The 21,379-nt window shown below is 38.6% G+C and overlaps 1 protein-coding gene across 3 annotated transcripts in view; it reads left to right on the top strand.

Annotated features, from left to right (window-relative positions):
• The first annotated feature begins 17,237 nt into the window (after nucleotides 1-17,237).
• Slc2a2 (solute carrier family 2 member 2) overlaps nucleotides 17,238-21,379 on the top strand; it is a 37,589-nt gene continuing 33,447 nt past the window's right edge. Inside the window, exons 1-2 of one of the 3 annotated variants that reach the window (XM_046422909.2) lie at nucleotides 17,277-17,382; nucleotides 20,862-21,030. In XM_046422909.2, coding sequence (XP_046278865.1) covers nucleotides 20,905-21,030 — 126 coding nt within the window. In that variant the 5' untranslated portion in view covers nucleotides 17,277-17,382; nucleotides 20,862-20,904. Of the gene's footprint in view, nucleotides 17,383-20,861; nucleotides 21,031-21,143; nucleotides 21,169-21,379 lie in introns of those variants that run through there. The other 2 variants (XM_046422911.2, XM_046422910.2) reach the window with 2 other exon arrangements.

Genomic DNA, 21,379 nt, shown 5'->3' with positions numbered 1-21,379 from the left:
AAAGAAAACAAATAAAGGAAATAAGCCTGTTGCTTAGCTACCACAGACAGAATTGGCACCAACAGCTGCCTTGTGTTCCTCCCTCTTAATATAGCACAGGACATCTTCTTAGAGTCCTAGCAGGGAACCTCAGTATAGACATGTCTGGATCATAACTTGCCCTCCCTGGACCTCTGGTGAGGCTCATTTCCAGGAGAAGTCTAAAAGATGAGTTTGGGTCCCAGGACATCATCCAAACATGATGCCAGCCTTAGCAGGCTCCCCTGGAGACTCAAAGTCCACTCTTTTTAGTGTCCTTCTCTCTCCCTTTCCATCAAGTACCTGGCCCAACCTGTTGGCAGCAGGTCCACCCTGGCCCCTGGAGCCCTACCTCCACTAGTTTGTTCTGCATGCCAGTGTGGCCAGCTCACAAGGCCATGGCGAACTTGCGGTTTTTCTGTTCCTGCTTGTCCGTCTGAGACATATGTATCCCACGGGAATGCCTTGACCTTTTCTGGTCTGATGGACTTATTGTTAAGGGAGGTTTCGGTACCTGACAATAATAGATGTTGAAACTAAATTTCTCCCCCCTCCCTCCTGCTTTTGGGTAGTTTTCCACTTCTGCTGCTTGGGGTATAAAAAAAGGTGTGTTAACAATAAAGATTATTGACTCCTGGATGAAGAACCTTGGTGTCCTGTGTGTCTTTTAACCTCGCCGTCCCTCGCCGGACTCGGCTCCCTTGGCCGGACGCGGCACAACCCACACTCACACTACTGTCTTGTCATAGAGATAACTTCTCTTTATCAAATCTTCTCCCTCAAATCTATTACATCAAAGCTCAAACTTTTGGTTCTTATTAGCTTACTTATCCCTGAGGGCTACTCTAAGAAATACATTCTAATTACTATTGGCCCACTGTTTCATATTGCTTATAGATAAAAGTTCAAGTAAGGCTTGAAATTAAGACATTTTTGTGGTCACTTATTTACTCAAAGCAGGGTTTTCCAAAGCTAAATGATCTCAAGGGTTCAATCTCAATATAATCAATATAGTCCTCATTTCATCTTCCATTAACAAAGGATATCATAGAAATTTTTGTTGTACAGAGAATCTCCACTGAACAGGTAAATTTCTGTTGGGGTTGTGGTGAGACTGGGAAGAGGAAGAGGTATGAGGTTTCACAAGACTTGATGGAAAATATCACAATGTTTTTTTAGTTAAACAACCAAACATCTCATCTCACCCATAATGGTCAAGAATCCAGTTCAGTACTCTTCAATAATTCAGGCCATAAGCCTATGAATGTAAAGAATCACATGTTCACCGTTCGGGGGATCACATGAATGACAACCATTGCAAGTGGTTTCCAGACAGTACAAAGATAGTAGAACATAGCAGAAAGATCTGAAGCAAAAATCTAAGTTCATGTGGATCTTTGGTACTGCTAATCACGTGACCTAGAACAAATCACTCAATTGTTTTGAACACCAGCAGCTGTAGCTGTAAAATGATCACAATAAAAATATCCACTTTACAGTATACTGTGACAATTGCATAAGGTGGCATTGTTATAAATGTGCAAGTCTATAGGATTTTTTTCTAAGAATCATTAGTACAGCTATAACACAAAAGAACAAGATTCTAACAATTCATTTCAGTGCAACTGCATTGAACCTGAAAGGCATGGAATTCTAAGTATCTTTTACTATATATAGGACCACCCAGGTGAGTATGGATGGAAGAACCAAGATTTTGTGTTTCACATCCCTTATTCTTCACTGCCCAACTAAAAAAAATGACTTTCCTTGAAATAAGTCTGTAAGCACCCTTAAAACTAATATGAACTCAAAATAGCAATAAAGCAAAGAACACGCACATGGAACGAGGTGGCTAGAACTCTTAACACTAACTCAAGCCCTTCTCATTCACCATACTGACATTGTATCCTTAGTTCTGCCTTCATCCATTTGGTGTGAGCATTGACCCATCTCTTAGTTTCCCTTGAAAGCTTTTCTAGTGGGTTAGGAGAACTGAAGGAAACACATATCACGTATCATGAATAACACGAAACCAGGTCATCTAGATTACAAGATCTGATTAGTTTTCTGGACTTTGTAGGCTTAGAGTCATCCACAAAGGATTGAAAGAGGAAAGAGAACATGCCCAGACAATTTCTACCTTTAATCCCCTTGATTTTTCTCCTCCTCCTTTTTATCTCTTTGTCTTTGTCACCAGGTCGGGAAGTAACTAAAATGATTAACTCACCACTTACTTACAGCTCATGTTTGCTCTGACCACAAAAAATCCCCTGGCCCTGGATGGTGAAATCATCTGGAATTGGCTAGCTGCCCTATATTAGAAGGAGCAACCTCTCCAGTTTGTCATAGACCCCACATCTCTTACACATTACTTACTGACACTGAAGTCATGTCAGCTGCCACTTGTCACAAATGTATGTTGTTGCAGTTTCCTTCAGTAAAGAGGAAAAGGAGATAAAATGTCTCCAACAAAATTAGGAAAACCAAAGAGAAATGAAAGAGAACCTTGTGTTTTTGAAAAAAATGAACAAAATCACATTCCTTTGAAAAGTAGAGTATATGTAATTGTTAACACAAAAGTGTCTCTTGTTACAGGATGCAGTGTGTAGCCATTCTTATCCTCTGTGGTACCTGCTTGGCCCTGAAAGTCACTTAAGTTTGCCAACATTTTAAAAAGTTTTATGAAGACAGTGGTTGACTTGGCTTTCTTCTTGGCTGTCACTACAGTCTACAAGTACTGGTTGAATAATTGTTTGTGGCCACTTTGGTTGTTGTTAACTGTCTTTGATACAGTTCTGAACTCCCACCTCATCCCAATTAGTTTGTCATTTGAGGAAATCTGAGGTGCTCACAGGGTGGGCTCTAAAATGATCCCAGGCACTATAGGATGTAAATTCCTAGACATCAGGAATCTTTTCTGATATGTTCACTGCCTTCTCCAGTCCTGGTACACAAACAACAATCCATATGCATTTGATGAAAGGATGAGTGAATAGACTTGTCGCTGATTAACGGAAGAAACTTGGGACAGATCCTTAATGCTTTCAGCCTTGGTCTTCCTCTGGAAAATGAGATAAATGTCTTGTATGGTATGAAGTCACAACGTGTGTGGCGTTCTGAGCTACTGTAGGTGTTTAATAGATTAGGAATAGGTGGTAGGAATTTGGGTACTTTTGTAACTCCTTGGTACATTTGTGAAATCACCTCTCACCTTGCTGACAGTTTGTCTAAAGGTTGAAAATAGTTAACAGGATCTTTCTCTGTCAGATGACTGTTGTGGTGGGAAGACACTGATGTCCTGCAGGCTCTTGCAGGGTTTGAAATTGCTCATGAGTAGCCCTCCCCCCTTAGTTAAGTCAATACCAATAGTTAAATCTTCTCTTTCTCTGTCAGTAGATGAGAGGTGATGTTTTTGAACTGTTTTCTGGGACTAATTCTAAAAGTCATGGATTAAAATGGGAATAAATAACTTAAAATATTTGCAGCGGAATTCCCTAATTCTCAGGGAATTCCGGAAGCATCACTATTCCTTTTGTGTCTATTTGCTTTTCCAATGTCCTTATGGAAAACTTCAAAAGGAAGATATCCTTTTATGAAACGTAGCCTATATTCATCACTAAGAATAATAGCAGCAAATACTTACTATGGGCCTGGCACTGCTACAAGCATTCCAGGCAATGGACATGTTCCAACTCAATTTTTACCCACCCTACAAGGGAGGCACTGTTATGTGCTCCATTTCACATATGAGAAAGCTATGACACAGGAAGTTTAATTAACTCACCCAAGGTCACTTAGCTAAACAAGATGGAACTGGGACTCAAATTTAGTGTACTCCAGATATAAGGTAGAAAGAGATTCTGGTAGATGGTATATATTGCCTAATTACAGATTAATCAACAAATGTAATACTTCCTAGAAAGTCTCAAGTCAATAAGTCAATCTTTTATGAATACTTACTGTGTGTAGCAGTAATATTCTAGGGACTGAGAACACAACAGTAGGCATAATAGAGCCTGTCCCTCAAAGAACTTGTATTTGGAGACAGACCAAAAATAAACATGTAAATAAATAAATCAGGGTTAACAAATGCAATGAACAAGTCAAAGAAGATAAATCTGATAGTAAGTGACTGAAGGGAAGGTGCTGTTTTGATTAGGGTGGTCAGAGAGGCCTCTTTCAAAATGAGGATACATGACTTGAGATCTAAATTATGAGGATGAGGCATCTACCCTAGGAGGAATGCTTTAAAAGGTAGCTAGCTCCAGCAACAGGGTGGCTCCAGCAAGTGAACAAAGATGAGGGTAGAAAGAGAAGCAAGGATTTGAACCATGTGGACCTTGTAGGTGAAGTTAGGTATTTTGATGTTTTCTTATTTAAATGAAAAACAGTTAAAAAGTTTAGAGCATGGAGATGTTTCCTGATTTATTACTATTTTTAAAGAACCTTCTGTTTACTGTAAAGAAAATGAAGGGCATGTAGGAATGTAGGGCAGCAAGAGTTGAGACAGGATTAGTTAGGAGGCCATAGCAATAGTCAAGGCAAGAGATGACAGCTCCTTGGACTAGGGTGATAGTGAGAGTGGCCAGACTCAGGAAGTATCTGGAAGATGTAGTAGACAAAACTTTCTGAAGATACAGCAAATTGCCTATAGTCCCTAAAAGACAGAAGTGGATCCTTGGTTTGGAACATTATTGTGCCATTTACTGAACTAGAAAAGGCTACAGGTAAGAAGATTTAAGGGTAAGAAGTGGAGGAAGCAAGTATGCTATTTACATAAGATGTGAGATTGAAACTCACAGACATTTAGGTGGAGATGTTGATATGTATGAAGCTTGGAAAGAGAAGCACAGTGCTGAGATAGGTGTTGAGACATTGTACATCTATTATTTCCAATATGCTAGTTAGTAGCCATACATGCATATTAAACACTCAAATTGTAGCTAATGTTACTAGCAATCTAATTTTTTTTAAATTTTAATTAATTCAAACTTAAGTAAGCTATATTTGATAGCTACTGGCTAATGGCATTAGATTGGACAGCACAAATATGAACTACTATTATCATCACAGAATATTTTATTAGACAATGCTGGTACAGATGGTTCTTAAAACCACTAGACTTGATGAGATCACTGACAGAATGAATGTAGACCAAAAAAAATGTACCAAGGACTGAGTCCTGGGATCCAACATTAAATTTAGAGATGTGGAGAAGACGGGCAAGTCTGCAAATGAGAAGCCCTGACCCTCAAGTCCAAGTGATCAGGTTGTTGTGAAGCAAAGAGAAAAAAATGTTTCCAGAAAGAGGGGGATGGTAAAATGCATACAGAATTGCCCACTAGGTTAAACCTGATGAAGAGCTATTTCAGAGACATGAGGAGGGACAACTGCATACTTAATAGGTATTGAAGAGAGAAAGAATGATGAGTATTGAAGATAAACACTTTTTGAAGGGTTTAACTGTGAAGGGAAACCAAGAAGGCAGAAGCATCTTGGAGGTTAAGAGATTCTTCCCCTTCGTAGTCGTGTGTCTTACCTGGAAGCAAATAATTCAGTAGAGAAGAAAAAATTAATAATTTTTCTTGATTTCTAGGAGAAAACATGGATAATTGCAAAAATGCAGTCTTTGAGAAAGAACAAGGGGCTAGAACAAAAGCCTTGGCTTTTTTTAATGAGAAACTACCATTTTATGTTAAAATATATGTGAATGTAAATAAGAATTGTAAAAGAATGAAGAATAATGAAAACAGTTCACTTGTTAAGGTTAATATGAACAATTCTTTTTTTTAATATTTATTTTTTAGTTGTAGTTGGACACAATACCTTTATTTTATTTATTTATTTTTATGTGCTTCTGAGGATTAAACCCAGGGCCTCGCACATACTAAGTGAGCACTCTACCACTGAGCCACAACCCCAGTCCAGAATATGATTAATTCTTTATAAGCAAATTTATACTTATAGAAGTTGTAGCTTGCAAATCAAGAATATTTTTTAAAGTTAAGTTTAATTAGCTTCATATTTACATATACGGAAAATCAGTTTCTTTGTTAATGTTATTTGTTCTTTTTAGATATATATGACAGTAGGGTATATTTTGACATATTATACATACATAGAATATAACTTATTCTAATTAGGATCCCATTCTTATGATTGTACATGATGTGGAGTTTCACTGGTTGTATATTCATATGTCAACATAGGAAAGTTACTTTCGATTCATTCTACTGTCTTTCCTAATCCCAACCTTCCCTTCATTTGCCTTTGTCTAATCCAATGAATATATGTTCTTCTCTCCCTCACCCCTTATCTTTTAAAAGTGGGATAAGTTTTCCACTCCTAGGAAGCTACTATAATAGATATGTTTTTCAATATTTCTTCTGCTAAGTACAACTAAAAACCCCTGGACCCTAATATAAGATAAACACATGAAGATTATGAAAGGTGGAGAGTAGAAGTTTGACTAGAACCCTCAAGACCTGATTGCAGAACTTCATTTTCTTTTCATCTCAAATATACAAGATTTGGAACTGAAGAAGTCAGAAACCTGGAAATATCAATAGATATAGACCAAAAAGTTCTCCCCAAACCTGCTATCTTGAACTGCAGGACAAGGAACGGCAAAACTTGGCGAGGCAGAAAACTTTTAAATACTAATTGCATTATTCCAGCCAACTACCACCTAAAACAAAACACAACACTATGGCTCCACCCCACTGTGCCAAAACCCACCAGGAGCCTAGACTTCCACCCTCCTGAGGTTATAATAAAAAACCCCAGCATCTCTATCAGAAGGGTGTTGGAAAAAGCCAGGTAGGGAGTCAGAAATTTGACCTTCCCTGTAATGAAGCTCTATGGTTTTAGGAGAAACCAGGTGGGGAGCTGGGGACTTCTACTTCTACCAGAAGTAACAAGCACCCACCTCCCTCCTGGAGGGTTGTCAATGGAGGCCTAGTGGAGAGTTAGGAATTTCACCACTGTCCATCAGTAGTGAGGACATTCCAGTCATGGGGCAGTAAGACCATGTGTGGAGCTGGCAATCCCACCTCTGCTAGCATTTATGAGGAACCTACCTGTTATGGTTTGGATGTGAGGCATATTAGTCAGGGTTCTTTAGAGGAAGATAATCAACAGGAAGTATAATTATAAAAGAGGGGCTTATTAAGTTGGCTTATGTGACCAGAAGCTGGATAGTCCACGATGGCCGCCTGCAGGCTGGATAGCTGGAAGAACTAGTAGCTGCAGTCCAAGAGGCTGAAGCCCCAGAACAAGAGGGATCAACGGTGCTACCCTAGTCCAAGATCAAAGGCTTCTGGAGTATCTGCTTTGGAAGAGTGAAGAAGAGGGCTGGGGTTGTGGCTCAGCAGTAGTACACTTGCTTAGCACATGTGAGGCCCTGGGTTCGATCCTCAGCATCACATAAAAATAAATAAAATAAAATATTTGTCCAACAACAACTAAATAATAAGTATTAAAAAAAAAAAAGAATGAAGAAGTTAGAGTCCGGGCTGAGGTTGTGGCTCAGTGGTAGAGCACTTCCCTGACCCGGGTGAAGCACTGGGTTCAAACCTCAGCACCATATTAAAAAAATAAATAAGCAAACAAAAAAATAAAGATATTGTGTCCACCTACAACTAAAAAATTTTTGTTTAAATAAAAAAAAGGAGAGTCTAATATCTTCAGATGATTACAGCAGCAATCAAGAACCCATTCAAGAAGAATGGAGTTTTGTAGCTGCTTCCTTGTTCTTCCAACTTCTATTCCACCAAGTCCATCATCCTTTTGGTTGGTATGGCACACACTTAGGGAGGGTCTCCATTTCAGTTGGCTATCCCACATGCCAATCATTCCTAGACCCACCCTCACTGACACAACCATAATCCTCAGCATCTCTTAATCCAATCAAGTTGACAATTCAAATTAAGCATTACATGAGCTGTACCCCAAAAGCTCATGTGTGAGACAATGCAAGAAGGTTCTGAGAAGAAATGATTGGGTTAAAAGAGTCATAACCCAATCAGTGATTTAATCTCCTGGTAGGGATTAACTGATTAATAACTAAAGTGTAGAGTGTGGCTGGAAGAGGTAGAAATTGGGTAATGGCTATGATTATATATTTTTATCTAGCAAGTGGAGTCTTTCTCTCTCTGCTTCTTGTCACCACAATATGAGCTGCTTCCCTCTGCCACCACCTACCCCATGATGTTCAGCTTCATCTCAAGCCCAAGAAATGGAGCTGGGCTTCTATGGACTAACACCTCTGAAACTGTGAACCCTCAAATAAACTTTTTCTCCTTATAGTTGTTCTGGACAGATCCTTAAATCACAGCAGTGAAAAAGCTGACTAAAACACTACCCTTCCCTTGGGTGTCAATAGAGGCTGAAGGGACAACCTGGAATTCTATTTTCACCTGGCAATAAGACTCAAATCCATAGTTATAGTTGTCAGTTTCAACACTCCTATCTCAACAATTGACAGAATAACTAGGCCAAAGAACTACAGGATCTCAATGACACCATCAACCAATAGGCTCTAACACTTACAGAACCCCCTAACCAACAACAGCAGAATGCATATTCAAGTGTTCATTGAACATACACAAATACAGACTATATGTGGAGCCATGAAAAAAGATCAACAAATTTTAAAAAATTGAAATTATGCAGATTGTTTCATTTATCACAATTAAATCAAACTAGAAACACTAACCATAAAATATCCAAATACTCAGAAACAGAACCCTTCTAAAATAACCCACAGTCCAGAGGAAATTCCAAGGGAAATTGTACAAAAAATACATTAAACATTAAACTGAATGAAAATTGAAATAAAATTTGTCAAAATTTGTGGGACACCACAAAATCAGTGCTCAGAGAGGGAAAATTAAAGCACTAAATGCATATATTAGAAAAGAGGAAAAGTGGCTGGATGTGGGGCACATGCCTGTAATTCCAGCAGCTCCGGATGCTGAGACAAAATGGTGAGTTCAAAGCCAGCCTCAGCAACTTGGTGAGGCCCTAAGCAACTCAGTAAGACCCTGCCTCTAAACAAAATATAAAAAAGGGCTGGGTTGTTAAGCACCCCTGGGTTCAATCCCTAATATCAAAAAATAAAAGAGGAAAAGTCCCAAATCATTTAAGTTTCTGTCTCAAGAAAGTAGAAAAAAGAGGAGCAAAATAAAGGCAAAGCAAGCAAAAGAAAGGAACTAATAAAGAGAAAAAAAAAATCAATAAAATAAAAAATAGAAAAATAATACAGAAAATCAATCAAAGAGGTTCATTGGAAAAAAATAATTTACAAACTTTCCAACAAAGAGAGAGAGAGAAGGCTTAGATTACTAAACCTGGAAATAAAACAGAGTATATCACAATAGACCCTACAGACATTAAAATAATGACAAAGAAATATTGGGAACAACCTTGTACATAAATTTGAGAATAACTTAGACAAAATATACCTTGAAAAACACAAACTACCACAACTCACTCAGTATTAAATAATTTAAATAGTCTGGTAACTTTTAAGGAAATTAAATTTATAACTTAAAATGCTGTAAAAATAAATCTCCAAATTCAGATTGTTTCACTGGAGAATCTTAGCAAACGTCAATTTTACACAATATCTTCCAGAAAACTTAAGAGCACAGATGACTTCCAAGTTCATTTAATGAAGTTAGTATTACACTGATACCCAAGCAGATAAAAACAGTAACCCCTCCCCCGAAAAAAAAAACAACACAGAAAAAAGTATAAACTAATATCCCTCATAAATAGAGATGTAAAAATACTTTAAAATGAGAGCAAGTAGCTAGGCAAATGGCACATATCTACAATCCCAGTTGCTCTTGAAGCTGAGACAGGAGGATCACAAGTTTGAGGCCAGCTGGGCAACTTAGAGTATCTGCATCAAAACAGAAAATATAAAGGGTGGAATGTAACTCAGCAGTAGACTGCCCACTGGGGGGAAAAAAGATAGCAAATGAAATTCATCAATATGTAAAAAATATATTATATACCAAGACCAAGTGGAGCTTATTTCAGAAAAGCAAGACTGCTTTGACATTTGAAAATCAATCAATGTAATCTACCATATCAATAGACTAAAGAAGAAAAATCACATTATCATATCAACTGATGCAGAAAAAGCATATAAAAAAATTCAACTACCACTCATGATTCTCATGATTTAGGGGAAAAAAACTTTTGGAAAAATAGGAATAGAGGGGAACTTCCTCAACTTGATGAAGAAGTTACATAGAAAATCTACAAATAACATTGTACTTAACTGTGAAAGACCAATGCGTTCCCTCAATTAATAGAAACAGTCTAAGCTTAATCTTCATTACACTTACTCAGCATAGCACTAGAAGTCATGGCCAGTGTCATATGACAAGAAAGGGAAATAAAAATCATGTAGAGGGCCTGGGGTTGTGGCTCAGTGGCAAAGAGCTTGCTTAGCATGGATGAGGCACTGGGTTCAATCCCTGGCACCACATAAACAAACAAACCAAAAAACAACCAAATAAAATAAATGTGCTGTACCATCTACAACTAAAAAGAAAAAAATTAAAAATAATTTAGATTTTAAAAAGAACAAATAAAACTCTGTTTTCAAATGATATGTGTACATAGAAAATACCAAGGAATCTACTAAAACTCTAAGAATTAATAAGTGAGCTCAACAAGATTTCAGGGTACATGATGAGCACACAAAAATCAATCAATACTTCTATATTTTAGCAATGAACACCTGGACACCAAAATTTAAAATTCAATACCATTTCTAGTTACTAAGAAAAATAAAAGTTAGGTGTAAATCTAATAAAACTTATACAAGGACTTGTGATGCTTAAAATAAAAAATACTGATCAAGGAAATCAAAGAAGATCTAAATTAATGAAGAGCATGTTTGTATATTGGAAGACTCAGTAAATATGTCAATTTCCCTCAAATTAATATACAGGCTTTGTACAACTCAAAATACCAGCATGATATTTTATAAACAGATAACTTACTCTAAAATTTATGCAAAAAAGCAAAATAACTAAAATTTCCAGAAAGAAGAATGAAGTGGGAGGTATCAGTTTACCAATTATGAGACTTGTTAGAAGCTGTTACAATAATCAAGACTGTGGTATTAGTGAAGGGACAGATACACAGACCAATGGAACAGAATAGAGAACCCAGAAATAGACCCACATAAAGATGCCCAGCTGATTCAATTCAATGGAGAATCAATTCAATGGAGGAAAATCAGTTCAATGGAGGAAATCAATTCAATGGAGGAAAGACAGTCTATAGAACAAATGGTGTTGGAGTAATGGGACATCTGTAGGTAAACAATGAAAAACAACTGAGGTCTCACATTTTATTAAAAAAATGAATTGTCAATCTAAATATAAAGTCTAAAACTATAATACTTTTAGAATAGAAATAACAGGAGAAAATATTCATAAGCAAAAAGTTCTTAGACTTAAAACCAAAAGCAAAATTTATAAAAAGAAAAATTGATAAATCAGACTTCAATCAATATTAAACCATTTGTTCTGTGAAAATCCTAGTAAGTGTAGACACACTACAGAATGGGAGAAAACATTTGCCAACCATATGTCCAATAAAGGATTAGTATGTGAAATATATAAAGAACTGTCAAAATCCAAAGTAAGTGTGTGTGTGTGTGTGTGTGTGTGTGTATCCAAAAAAACCCAGCAAAAAATAAAATCCAATTAGAAAATGAATAAAAGTTATAAAGAAACTTTTCATTAAAGAGGATAAACACAAATGTCAAATAAACAAATAAAAATATACCAAATGTCATTGACCATTAGAGAAATGAAAATTAAAACCAAATTTACTACACATGATTCATAAGGGCTAATTTTTAAAAAATGTATAATATCAAATATTGGTGAAGATACAGAAAAACTGTCACTTATACATCATTGGTAGAAAAACAGCACAGTCCTCCTGGAAAACACCAGAGCAATTTCTGGAAAAAAATCTAAATAGACAACTGCTGTATGTCTTAGCAACTACATTTATTCCAGAAAAAAGATCACTTATGTTCATACAAAAACGTTTTTTAAATATGAATACGTAACACTATGTTTAATAGCAGCTTTATTTCGCATAGCCAAAATAGCTGGAAACAACTCAGATGTTCTTCAAAGACAAAGGGGTAAACTACAGTACATCCACACCACACAGAGTACTGCTAGCAAGAAAAATAAACTATTGATACAACTACTTGATGCATCTTGAGAAAATTCTGCTGAGTGAAAACAGACAATCTCAAAGGTTACTTTCTGTAATAGTTAATTTTACATGTCAATTTGCCTGGGCCATAAGTGTCCAGATATTTGATTAAAAATTATTCTGGATGCTTCTGTGAAGATTTTTTAAATAAGACATTTAAATTGGTAGACTCAGAGTAAAGCATTGTCCTCTATAAGGGACTTCATCTAATCAATTGAAGACCTGATAGACCAAAAAGTTGACCCCCACCCCACCCTACCCCCACGCCCCTTGAGCAAGAGGGAATTCTCCAGAGACTGTCTTTGGACTATATCTGCAATATCTCCTCTTCTTGATTTTCCAGCATCCTGCCTTTGGACTCAAATCCAAGTCTTCCTTGAGTCTCCAGCTTGCCAGCCTCTCCTATCCGATTAGGGACTCACCAAGCCTTCATAATCATGTGAGTCAATTATTTAAAATAAATATCTTCCTGTATACACACATCCTATTGGTTCTATTTCTCCAGAGAACCATGACTGATAAACACCTTATATGATTCCATTTTGATAGCTTGCTTGAAATGACAGAACTAAGGAAATGGAAAAGAGTTAGCGATTGCCAGAATTTGTGTCCTTGAGGGTAAGAAAATAGTTGTGGTTATAGTAGGACAACATGAGGATTCTTGTGCCAACAGAATTTTCTGTATCTAATACTACTGAAATTAATATCCTGATTGTAACATTGTACCATAGTCTTGCAAAGTGTTACCACTGGGGGAAATAGGCTAAAGTGTACTGAGCTGTGTTACTTCTTACTGCATGTGAATCTACAATTACCTCAAAATTTTTAATTTTTTTACAAGTGGAACAAATTGTATCTGATTATTATATTGTGATCTACATGAGGTATGGGGGATAAACCTGGGTTACTACTCAGGTGATTAAACAATCACCTATAATATTAAATGGTTTCAGCGTTATCTCAGTTGAATGAGCAAGAAAACAACCTGTCATCTTGAGTTCTCGCATTTCTTCCTTTCCAAAAAATAATTATGTATATGAACCATCTGTTTTACTCACCAGAACATATCATGAATTTATGACCTCTCTTTCTCTACCACCACCAGTGGTCACTAGCAAGCATGAACTGTGGCCACAGCTTTGCAATTTTTCCTCTCCTCTTTCCTGGATACCAACCCATTCCTTACTCAACAGCAGAAGTAATCTTAAAACATATATTGAATCATCACTCCCTTACTTAACCCCTCCAGTGATTTCCCTGTGCTCCTCAGATGGATTTCAACTCATTTCCATGGCCGGAATGACCATGGCTGCTGTCTATCTCGCCGATGCTATCCCTTTCTGCTTTCTCTTGCTCCTCTAGTTTCACCAAATTTCTCTTTTTCAATGTAAGACTCTTCCTTTCTCAAAATCCATACATAGTTTCCCTCTGCATCCTGCCTGCCCATTCTTCAGGCCTCAATGAAAAAGTCACTTCTATAGAGAATGTGTCCCTGGGTATCTTTTCTAAAGTGGGCATATCCTATTATTGTTCTCTTCCTCAGCATTCTTTTTGCTTATTTCATAGAATGTCAGCCCACAAGAGCAGAGACTTCGTATATTCTGTTCACGGTTGGAACTGATGCCTGGCAAAATATTCTGTAAATATTACATTTATTGAATGTTAAATCAATAAATGTCCCAATTTACACACCTGTAATCCCAGCAGCTCAGAAGGCTGAGGCAAGAGGATGGGGAGTTCAAAGGCAGCCTCAGCAATTTAGTGAGTCTCTAAGCAACTTAGTAAGATTCTGTCTCTAAGTATTAAAAAGGACTGGAGGTGTGGCTCAGCAGTTGAGCACCCCTGGGTTCAATCCTTGGTACCAGAATAAAAAAAAAAAAAAAAGTCCCAATTACAGTTTCAGATGCTCCCAGTGTAGGAGTGACAATTCATTTGGACTTCATTTATTAGACAAATACTTCCTGAGTGTCTACTATGCACTAGGCACTATTATAGGCAACAGAGAAAATGATATGGGCAAGGTGTCCACATTCCTAGAACTTAGATTTGGTAGGGAGAGTGGAAAACATACTAAATAGACAAATTAGAAATAAAATCTCAAGCATAAGTGCTAGGAAGAAAATAGAGGTGAGTGACAGGCTGGGATGTGTTGGAGAGTTTTCTCTATCCCAGTGAGATTCAAGCATGGGGACAGGCTCTCCAGGCAAGGCTCCTCCAATAGGTGGATGCTGCACCTAGGACATATTAGAGGTCAGTTTGGGTGGACCCAGAGGAGGAAAGACAGTCTCAGGGTTAGGCAGGACCTACATCAAATCAGCCTCTTGGGCCATAGTAAGGAATGTGGGTTTCCTTCTAAGATCAACCTGGAGGCCTGGAGAGACTTTAAAACAGGAGGCATTGTGATCCGATTTAACTTTTTATATCAATTTTGATTTCTGTGCCAAGAAGTTACCGTGGGGCAAGAGTGGGAGCAAAGAGGCCAATGGGGAGCTGTGCAGACACAGAGGAGAGACGCTGATGGTGTGGACCAGAGAGGTATCTGTGGAAAGGGTGAGACAGATAAGGATGTGCACAGTTTACCCTTGCTCTTTGGTACCCTACAGTGCCAAATTTGGGTCAGAAATTTTAAAAATACATTGTCTTTCTTCAGGGACTCAGACTTTCAGATACTCTCTTGGATGATGCCTGGGTTGGCCAAGTTTAAACTCACTGATTTAGGTCCAAAGAGACCCTTTCTACCTTACGGCACACTTTCCCCCAATCAGAAAGGAATGCAGCAGGCTCATTTTCTTTCCTCCTATTTTAGCGAAGAAACCACTCTGATTTTACTGAAAGGAAGGATAACAATGGGGAGAAACGGTGTGGTGGGTCTCCTCTCTGGCCGTCACCACTTAGAACTTTTGGCATCTGCTAAAGTTAATCAATGAAGTAGTTAGGATGTGACCTGAAAGATTTAAAAGTGTGAAGTCAAAAGAACTGATTTCCCCAGCCCCGCGGGTCTCTTGGGTGATTCTGGACACTCGCTGAGTAGACCCCATCACGACAGCTCAGTACCCACAGCCTGACTTTATCTCACAGCCAAGAAACTGGAAACACCAACTTGATAGGACCTGCAGCTCCTAGGGTGAGTGCGAAGGCCAGTTCTCCAGGAATGGAATCAAATACCAGTTCTCCCAGAGCCAAGTCAGTCAGCAGAACGGGTGCGACCCCTGGACCTCTACGCGGGAGATAGTTTTAGCCCATCCGTAAATACTATAGACGTTACTCGTTTCTGAGCAAGAGCAGAACAAGAGAAGCCCGGACTAAACCAGAAGAAGCCGGTCAGCGTGGCTCGAGATGAGTGGCAGGTGGCGCAGCCAATGAGAGAGGAGACTACTTCCCTGCGCAGCCCCGAGGTGCCCGCAAGGACTTAGCCCAGGAAGTCACGGGCTCATCTGCCTCGCGCTGCGCTCCGGCAAACTTAAAAGGAGAGTTCCAAAGACTAAGATAGGTAGACAGCAGAGGATAACTGTATTTGTTACGACCCCACAACCCTCTTTCTTGCGGTATTTTGCCGCTGGGAAAACGACTGCCGAAGAACCTCTTCTGATTGCAGACCGCTGTGACATTGAAGCCTGTGCATCACCCGAGAAACTGGTACGAAAGTCAGTGCCCTTACCTGAGTGCTGTGAAAGCTGTGTCAAAGCTTTGCTCTACCAACTAGAGGACCTCCTAGTAGACAAACTAGTCCACGTCAGTGCTGAGAGTAGCACCTGGCACAGAGCAAGAACTCAATAAAGATTGTCATTACTGTTTACGTGCGTTCATGCTTTTCCACTAAGAAATTATTATATTGTGTGTTTGTGTTTACATACATCTGACCTTACCCATCATAAACTCTGAGCCAGAGGAGGCTGCAGCTTATTTATGTCATGCAACTTCAGAGCTGTGCTGGGCTCCATTAAAGATTGTGGTTTAAATTTAAAATTATTCACCTTCAGAAACTAAACATGCAGGTGTGTGTCACCTTGAAAAAGTGAAAGAAAAGAAAGAATGTGGGGGAAAAAAAAGACATCTTGAGTTTTCTCTATCCCCTTACTTTCTCGTCCCTGGCTTTTCATAGTGCCCCTTCTTTTGCTGCTGTTATATTTCCTTTGCTGCAAACTGGTTTCATTTGAGCCCCAGTGACCCTAGTTGCCTGCACAGTTAAAGCTTAATCTATTTTGGTATCTGCTTATATCACAGAGGATACCTCTGTGACATAGACCCAAGAAAAGATACATGAGCAGATTTATTTGAGAATGCTGAACTGTCACTTCCAGAAAATGCATCTTGACATATACTGAATCAGTAATAATAATAATAGTAATAACAACAACTTTTGTCATTTGCTGAACCAAACCGTGTGCCAAACACTTTCATATATTATCTCATTTAACCCCCCCCCCCCAATAAAGTGTGTGTTCTGTTATTTCCATTTTATCAGGTAAAGAAACTAAAGGTACATACAGAAAAGTCACAAGAAGCCACTTGTTTAAGGTCACCATCAATAAAGTGTTGAGATTCAAACCCAAGCCCTTTACTCTCTGAAGCTCATTCAAGTACTGTTTAAGTCTGTAACAGCCTCTGGCCACCCAGCCCAAACTCCACAGTACTGGTTCTCCATAGAGAGGAGTGTATTTGCCTCCCATGTCCCTGTCTTTGTCATCCCCATAACACAGCATGACAGCCCAGCATATTCCAGCTTCTACACAAGACCCCACAGATTCCTCCTTTCTCCTGATCCCCATAATTGCCATACTTAACACATGTGATCACCTCTGGTTTGTAACTTACTCCTAAAAAGATCTGTGCCCATTTTCTTTCCTGATGGAACAAAGGTATTGCCCCAGGTCGCTGAGGCAAAGGATTTATTGATTAGCTTCCATCAATATTCAGCCTCTGTTGGGAAGATTAGACTTGGACTCTTGGTTTGAGGTAGCCCTGCTCCTCCCTCACCTTGCTCCTCCTCCTACAATGTATAACTAGAGCTTGGACATTCAGGCAGGGGCTGTCACTACACACTCAACACGGGACCTGGAATTAAGAAGAGGACTCCAGCCCAGTACAATGACAGAAGATAAGGTAAAGCAGCACCAGGTTCTCTTTGAATCTGTCTTTGAGGAAATGAATAGGAGAATCTGTTCAAGTCAGTAAGAGGGTTTGGGGATGTTGGGTGAAGCTACCACAGATCAAGGCTATTTCCCTTTACTTGGCCAATTGATCATTAATTTGACCGCTTTAAAAAAGCAAACAAACAGTTTCTTATTCAATCACTGGGGTTTTAAGGACATTGCTGTTTTCTGACTAGTCCGCATAACTTTTTTCAAGTAATTCTGCATAACCACCTTGCTGAAGGAATGTGACTCTCTCCACACAGGATAGATTCACCTGAATACAACCATGAAAACTGATCTAGAATTTTCAAAAATGTCAGTGCATGAAAGACCAAAGAGGTGGAAGGACTGTTTTAGGTTAAAAGAGACTAAGAAGAACGGACAATGAAATGCGACATGTGACCTTAGGTCATGGAAGAAGAAAACAGCTGTGTGGGACAAATGGGGATAGCTGGAAATTTTTGAATGTGGACTCTACCTTAGTTAATATGAACATGTCAATAGTACATTCTTGGAGGTGATAATAGTGTTGCAATCATGTAGGAAGGTGGCTTTGTTTTTAGTACTTGTTGAAATATTTAGTAATGAGATGACAGAAATAACTGCAGCTTATTTATAAATAGTTCAAACATGCACACGCACACACACAGTGAGAGTTAAATGAATGTAAATGTTAACCACTGGTGAATATAGGTGAAGACTATGGAGTGTTAACTGCATTACTAGTTCATCTTCTCTGTAGATATGATGCTTTTCACAATAAAAAATTTTAAGGGATGTACACTCTTGATTCCTTATAAGTTTGCCCCACCAAACCCATCCACCCCGTACACAGTCATACAGCTGATAAACCTGTGCCTGTGTTAGAGTAGGACCTTTAAGCTCTGACCTGATCACACTTGCTCTGCTGAGCAGTCCTGCCTGTCAGTAAGTGGCACGGTGTGGAGCAGAAGTTCTGGAGTCAGCCAGGTTCAGATCAGGTGTTAGCAGATCTGCCTCCCTGCTGTGTGACTTGGGTTAAGTTATTCAATTGAGCTTTTGGTTTTTATATACTATGATAAAATAAGAACATATTGGGATATAATATGCCCTATTCAGGGATTGTCCTAGTACTTTAGTTTTGAGAATAATTAAATGATAGTAGTAGAAAGGCGCCTTAAATGACAATTTTTTAATGATAATAATTGTCTATATAATGTGAGTTTAAAGAATAGTTAGCATGTCATTATTTTATTGGTGTTATAGCCCACGATAAAGCTAAGGTAATAGGAACTTTAAAGATCATATAAAGATGAATATTCAACTAATAACTATGTAGATGGAATGTATTTTGGGCAAAAATCATGAAGGTTATATTTAAATAATTAAAATTTGGAGGATATTTGCAATGTGCCTCACATAGAGTCAGGCATAAAGCAGATGATCAGGGTTCATTTAGAAGTATAATTAAATTCCCTTAGGGGATTATCAATTAGATTGTAGGACTCTCCTTGAGAACCAAGGAATTGCCTAATAATAACAGACCCCACAAAGAATGAGAACCTATTTGAAGAACAATGTTTTCAGCCTCATGAATCCACCCAGTGTTTGAAATGGGTAGGATAATCACCGGACTGTGGGTCAGGAGCCCTAGGGTGCAGCTCTAGATGTGACCTGAGTGTGCATAGAACTCAGACAAGGGGCATGGCCTGGAACTTCAGTTTCTTCAGCAGAACTGGGAGAATAGATAAAAATCCACTGCTCTCTATGCTCTTTTTCAACCTGAATATTCTGTAGCTTGAGAAGTCCCTGGGCTTTTCCAAAGTTGGGTGCAAGATCACTTTGGCTTTGGCTCTTGGAAGCATGTAGTTTAGAGGAAAGTGCATAAAATTGTGTTCCCTACATAGTGAATCTACTGTTGCCGGAAAATCTACTCTTTTGCTTAACAGTGAGGGTTAAGAACCTCAGCTCAGAGTCCCATAGTAGGGTGTCTGTCACACACGAAATGTGGTGGGAGGCATGCCCCTTAATCTTCCCTGACCCTATTTTCCACAGCTGTAAATTGGGAATACTTCAACGGATTTATAGTATTATTGTGAAGATTATTGGTAATATATAAAAAGTTAGCACATGATTGTGTGGCAAAAGCAATTAATGAAATGATAATGTAATTAAAGATGCACTTGTTTCTTTAAAGAAAGACCAGATTGTTTTTCTTTAGTTTTTACAGTAATCCTATGCATTAACTATTATCATATATGATTCATACTCAAAGAAACTGAGGCTTGGGATGATAGAAGCCAGTTAGCACTCTTTTTTAGGTTTTATTTATTTTTTTTTTGAGGTGGGGCACTGGGGATTGAACTCAGGGGCAATCAACCACTGAGCCACATCCCCAGCCCTATTTTGTATTTTATTTAGAGGCAGGGTCCCACTGAGTTGTTAAGCGCCTCACCATTGCTGAGAACTCACGATCCTCCTGCTTCAGCCTCCTGTGCCACTGGGATTACAGGCATGTGCCACCACACCTGGCTCTTTTTTAGTTTTATAAAATCCACATCTACTTTTTTTTTTCTGGACAGACACCATCTGACTTGTAAGCTACAAAACACATACCATGTTTTGTTTTATGTTATGGTTCAGCTTCTTGCTTAATCTAACCTTCCACATTTATCCTGCAACATATTTTACATGGATATGGGACTTTGTTTCTCTAATTTAAAATTATTGGGTGGGGAGGGGAGGGGAGGAGGGATAGTAGAGGATAGGAAGGGCAGCAGAATATAACAGCACTAGTATGGCAGTATGTAAAAAAGTGGATGTGTAACCAATGTGAATCTGCAATATGTATACGGGGTAAAAATGGGAGTTCATAATCTGCTTGAATCAAATGTATGAAATATGATATGTCAAGAGCTTTGTAATGTTTTGAACAACTAATAATAAAAAATAAATAAAAATAAAATTATTGAGCTCTATGTAAAGGTAAGCTTTTAGAAGTTCCAGCTGAATATCTTGTAGTCTATGAAGAACTTTAGAGAAAAAGACTTGAAGATCTTCTGCCACTTACTAGGTTGTGGCCTTTATACAGCTAGCCCTTTCAATATACACTTGCTCATACTTGAAATTATATCACCAATTCCTTATACAGGGTTATTAAGATTACAGATTCTGGATGGAGTAAGTTCCTCTCTAAGTTCTCATTATTTTCTTTTTATGTACATATCCTGTCAAACTCCTGAACATCAGAGTGATTGGATGAAGGTTGATGGAGCTTTTTCAGACTTAGTAGTTTTCAGAAAATTTTCCCTATCATAAGCAAAACTTTCTTGGACCAAGTCTAGTGTCAGGTCACATAGAAGGCAAAATGTACTTTGCACATGTGATTAAGGTTACAGACCTTAAAGATGGGGAGATTTTCCTGGATTGTCCAGATAGATCAAATCTAATCCCATGCATTCTTAAAAGGGAAGAACTTTCCTGACTGTTTTCAGCATCAGAGCGATGCAACATGAAAACTGGACCTGCCATTGCTGGTTGTGAAGATGGAGGAAGGCCACCATTAGCCAAAAGACTATGGTGGCCTCTGCAGCTGAGAATGGCCCTCAGCTCACAGCTGAGGATGAAAACTATACAGGTCAGTCCTACAACCATGAGGAACTGAATTCTACCATCAACCCACATTTTCTTCTACAACCTCCAGAAGGAACATAGCCTGCTAACACCTTGATTTTAATCTGCTGAGATGCGTACTGGACTGCTGACCTACAGAACTGTAAGATAAATAAGTTTGTGCTGTTTAAACCACTGAGTTGGTGGTAATTTGTTAGAGCAGCAATAGAAATCACAAGGAGTACTTGAGATAACCCACCCAGAGCAGTGAGCAGGCATACAGTAAACATGGATACTCAGCATTAGACGCAGAAGCTGTGTCTGCACTGTGCCTCACACCACGCTGTCCAGACTGGAGTGATAGAACGTGACAG

This window comes from Marmota monax, unplaced genomic scaffold (assembly GCF_021218885.2).
Source record: "Marmota monax isolate L192 unplaced genomic scaffold, Marmota_monax_Labrador192_F-V1.1 WCK01_AAM20220418_F8-fsc00110, whole genome shotgun sequence".
Lineage (NCBI taxonomy): Eukaryota > Metazoa > Chordata > Mammalia > Rodentia > Sciuridae > Marmota > Marmota monax.
This window is presented reverse-complemented; position numbering and strand designations above follow the sequence as displayed.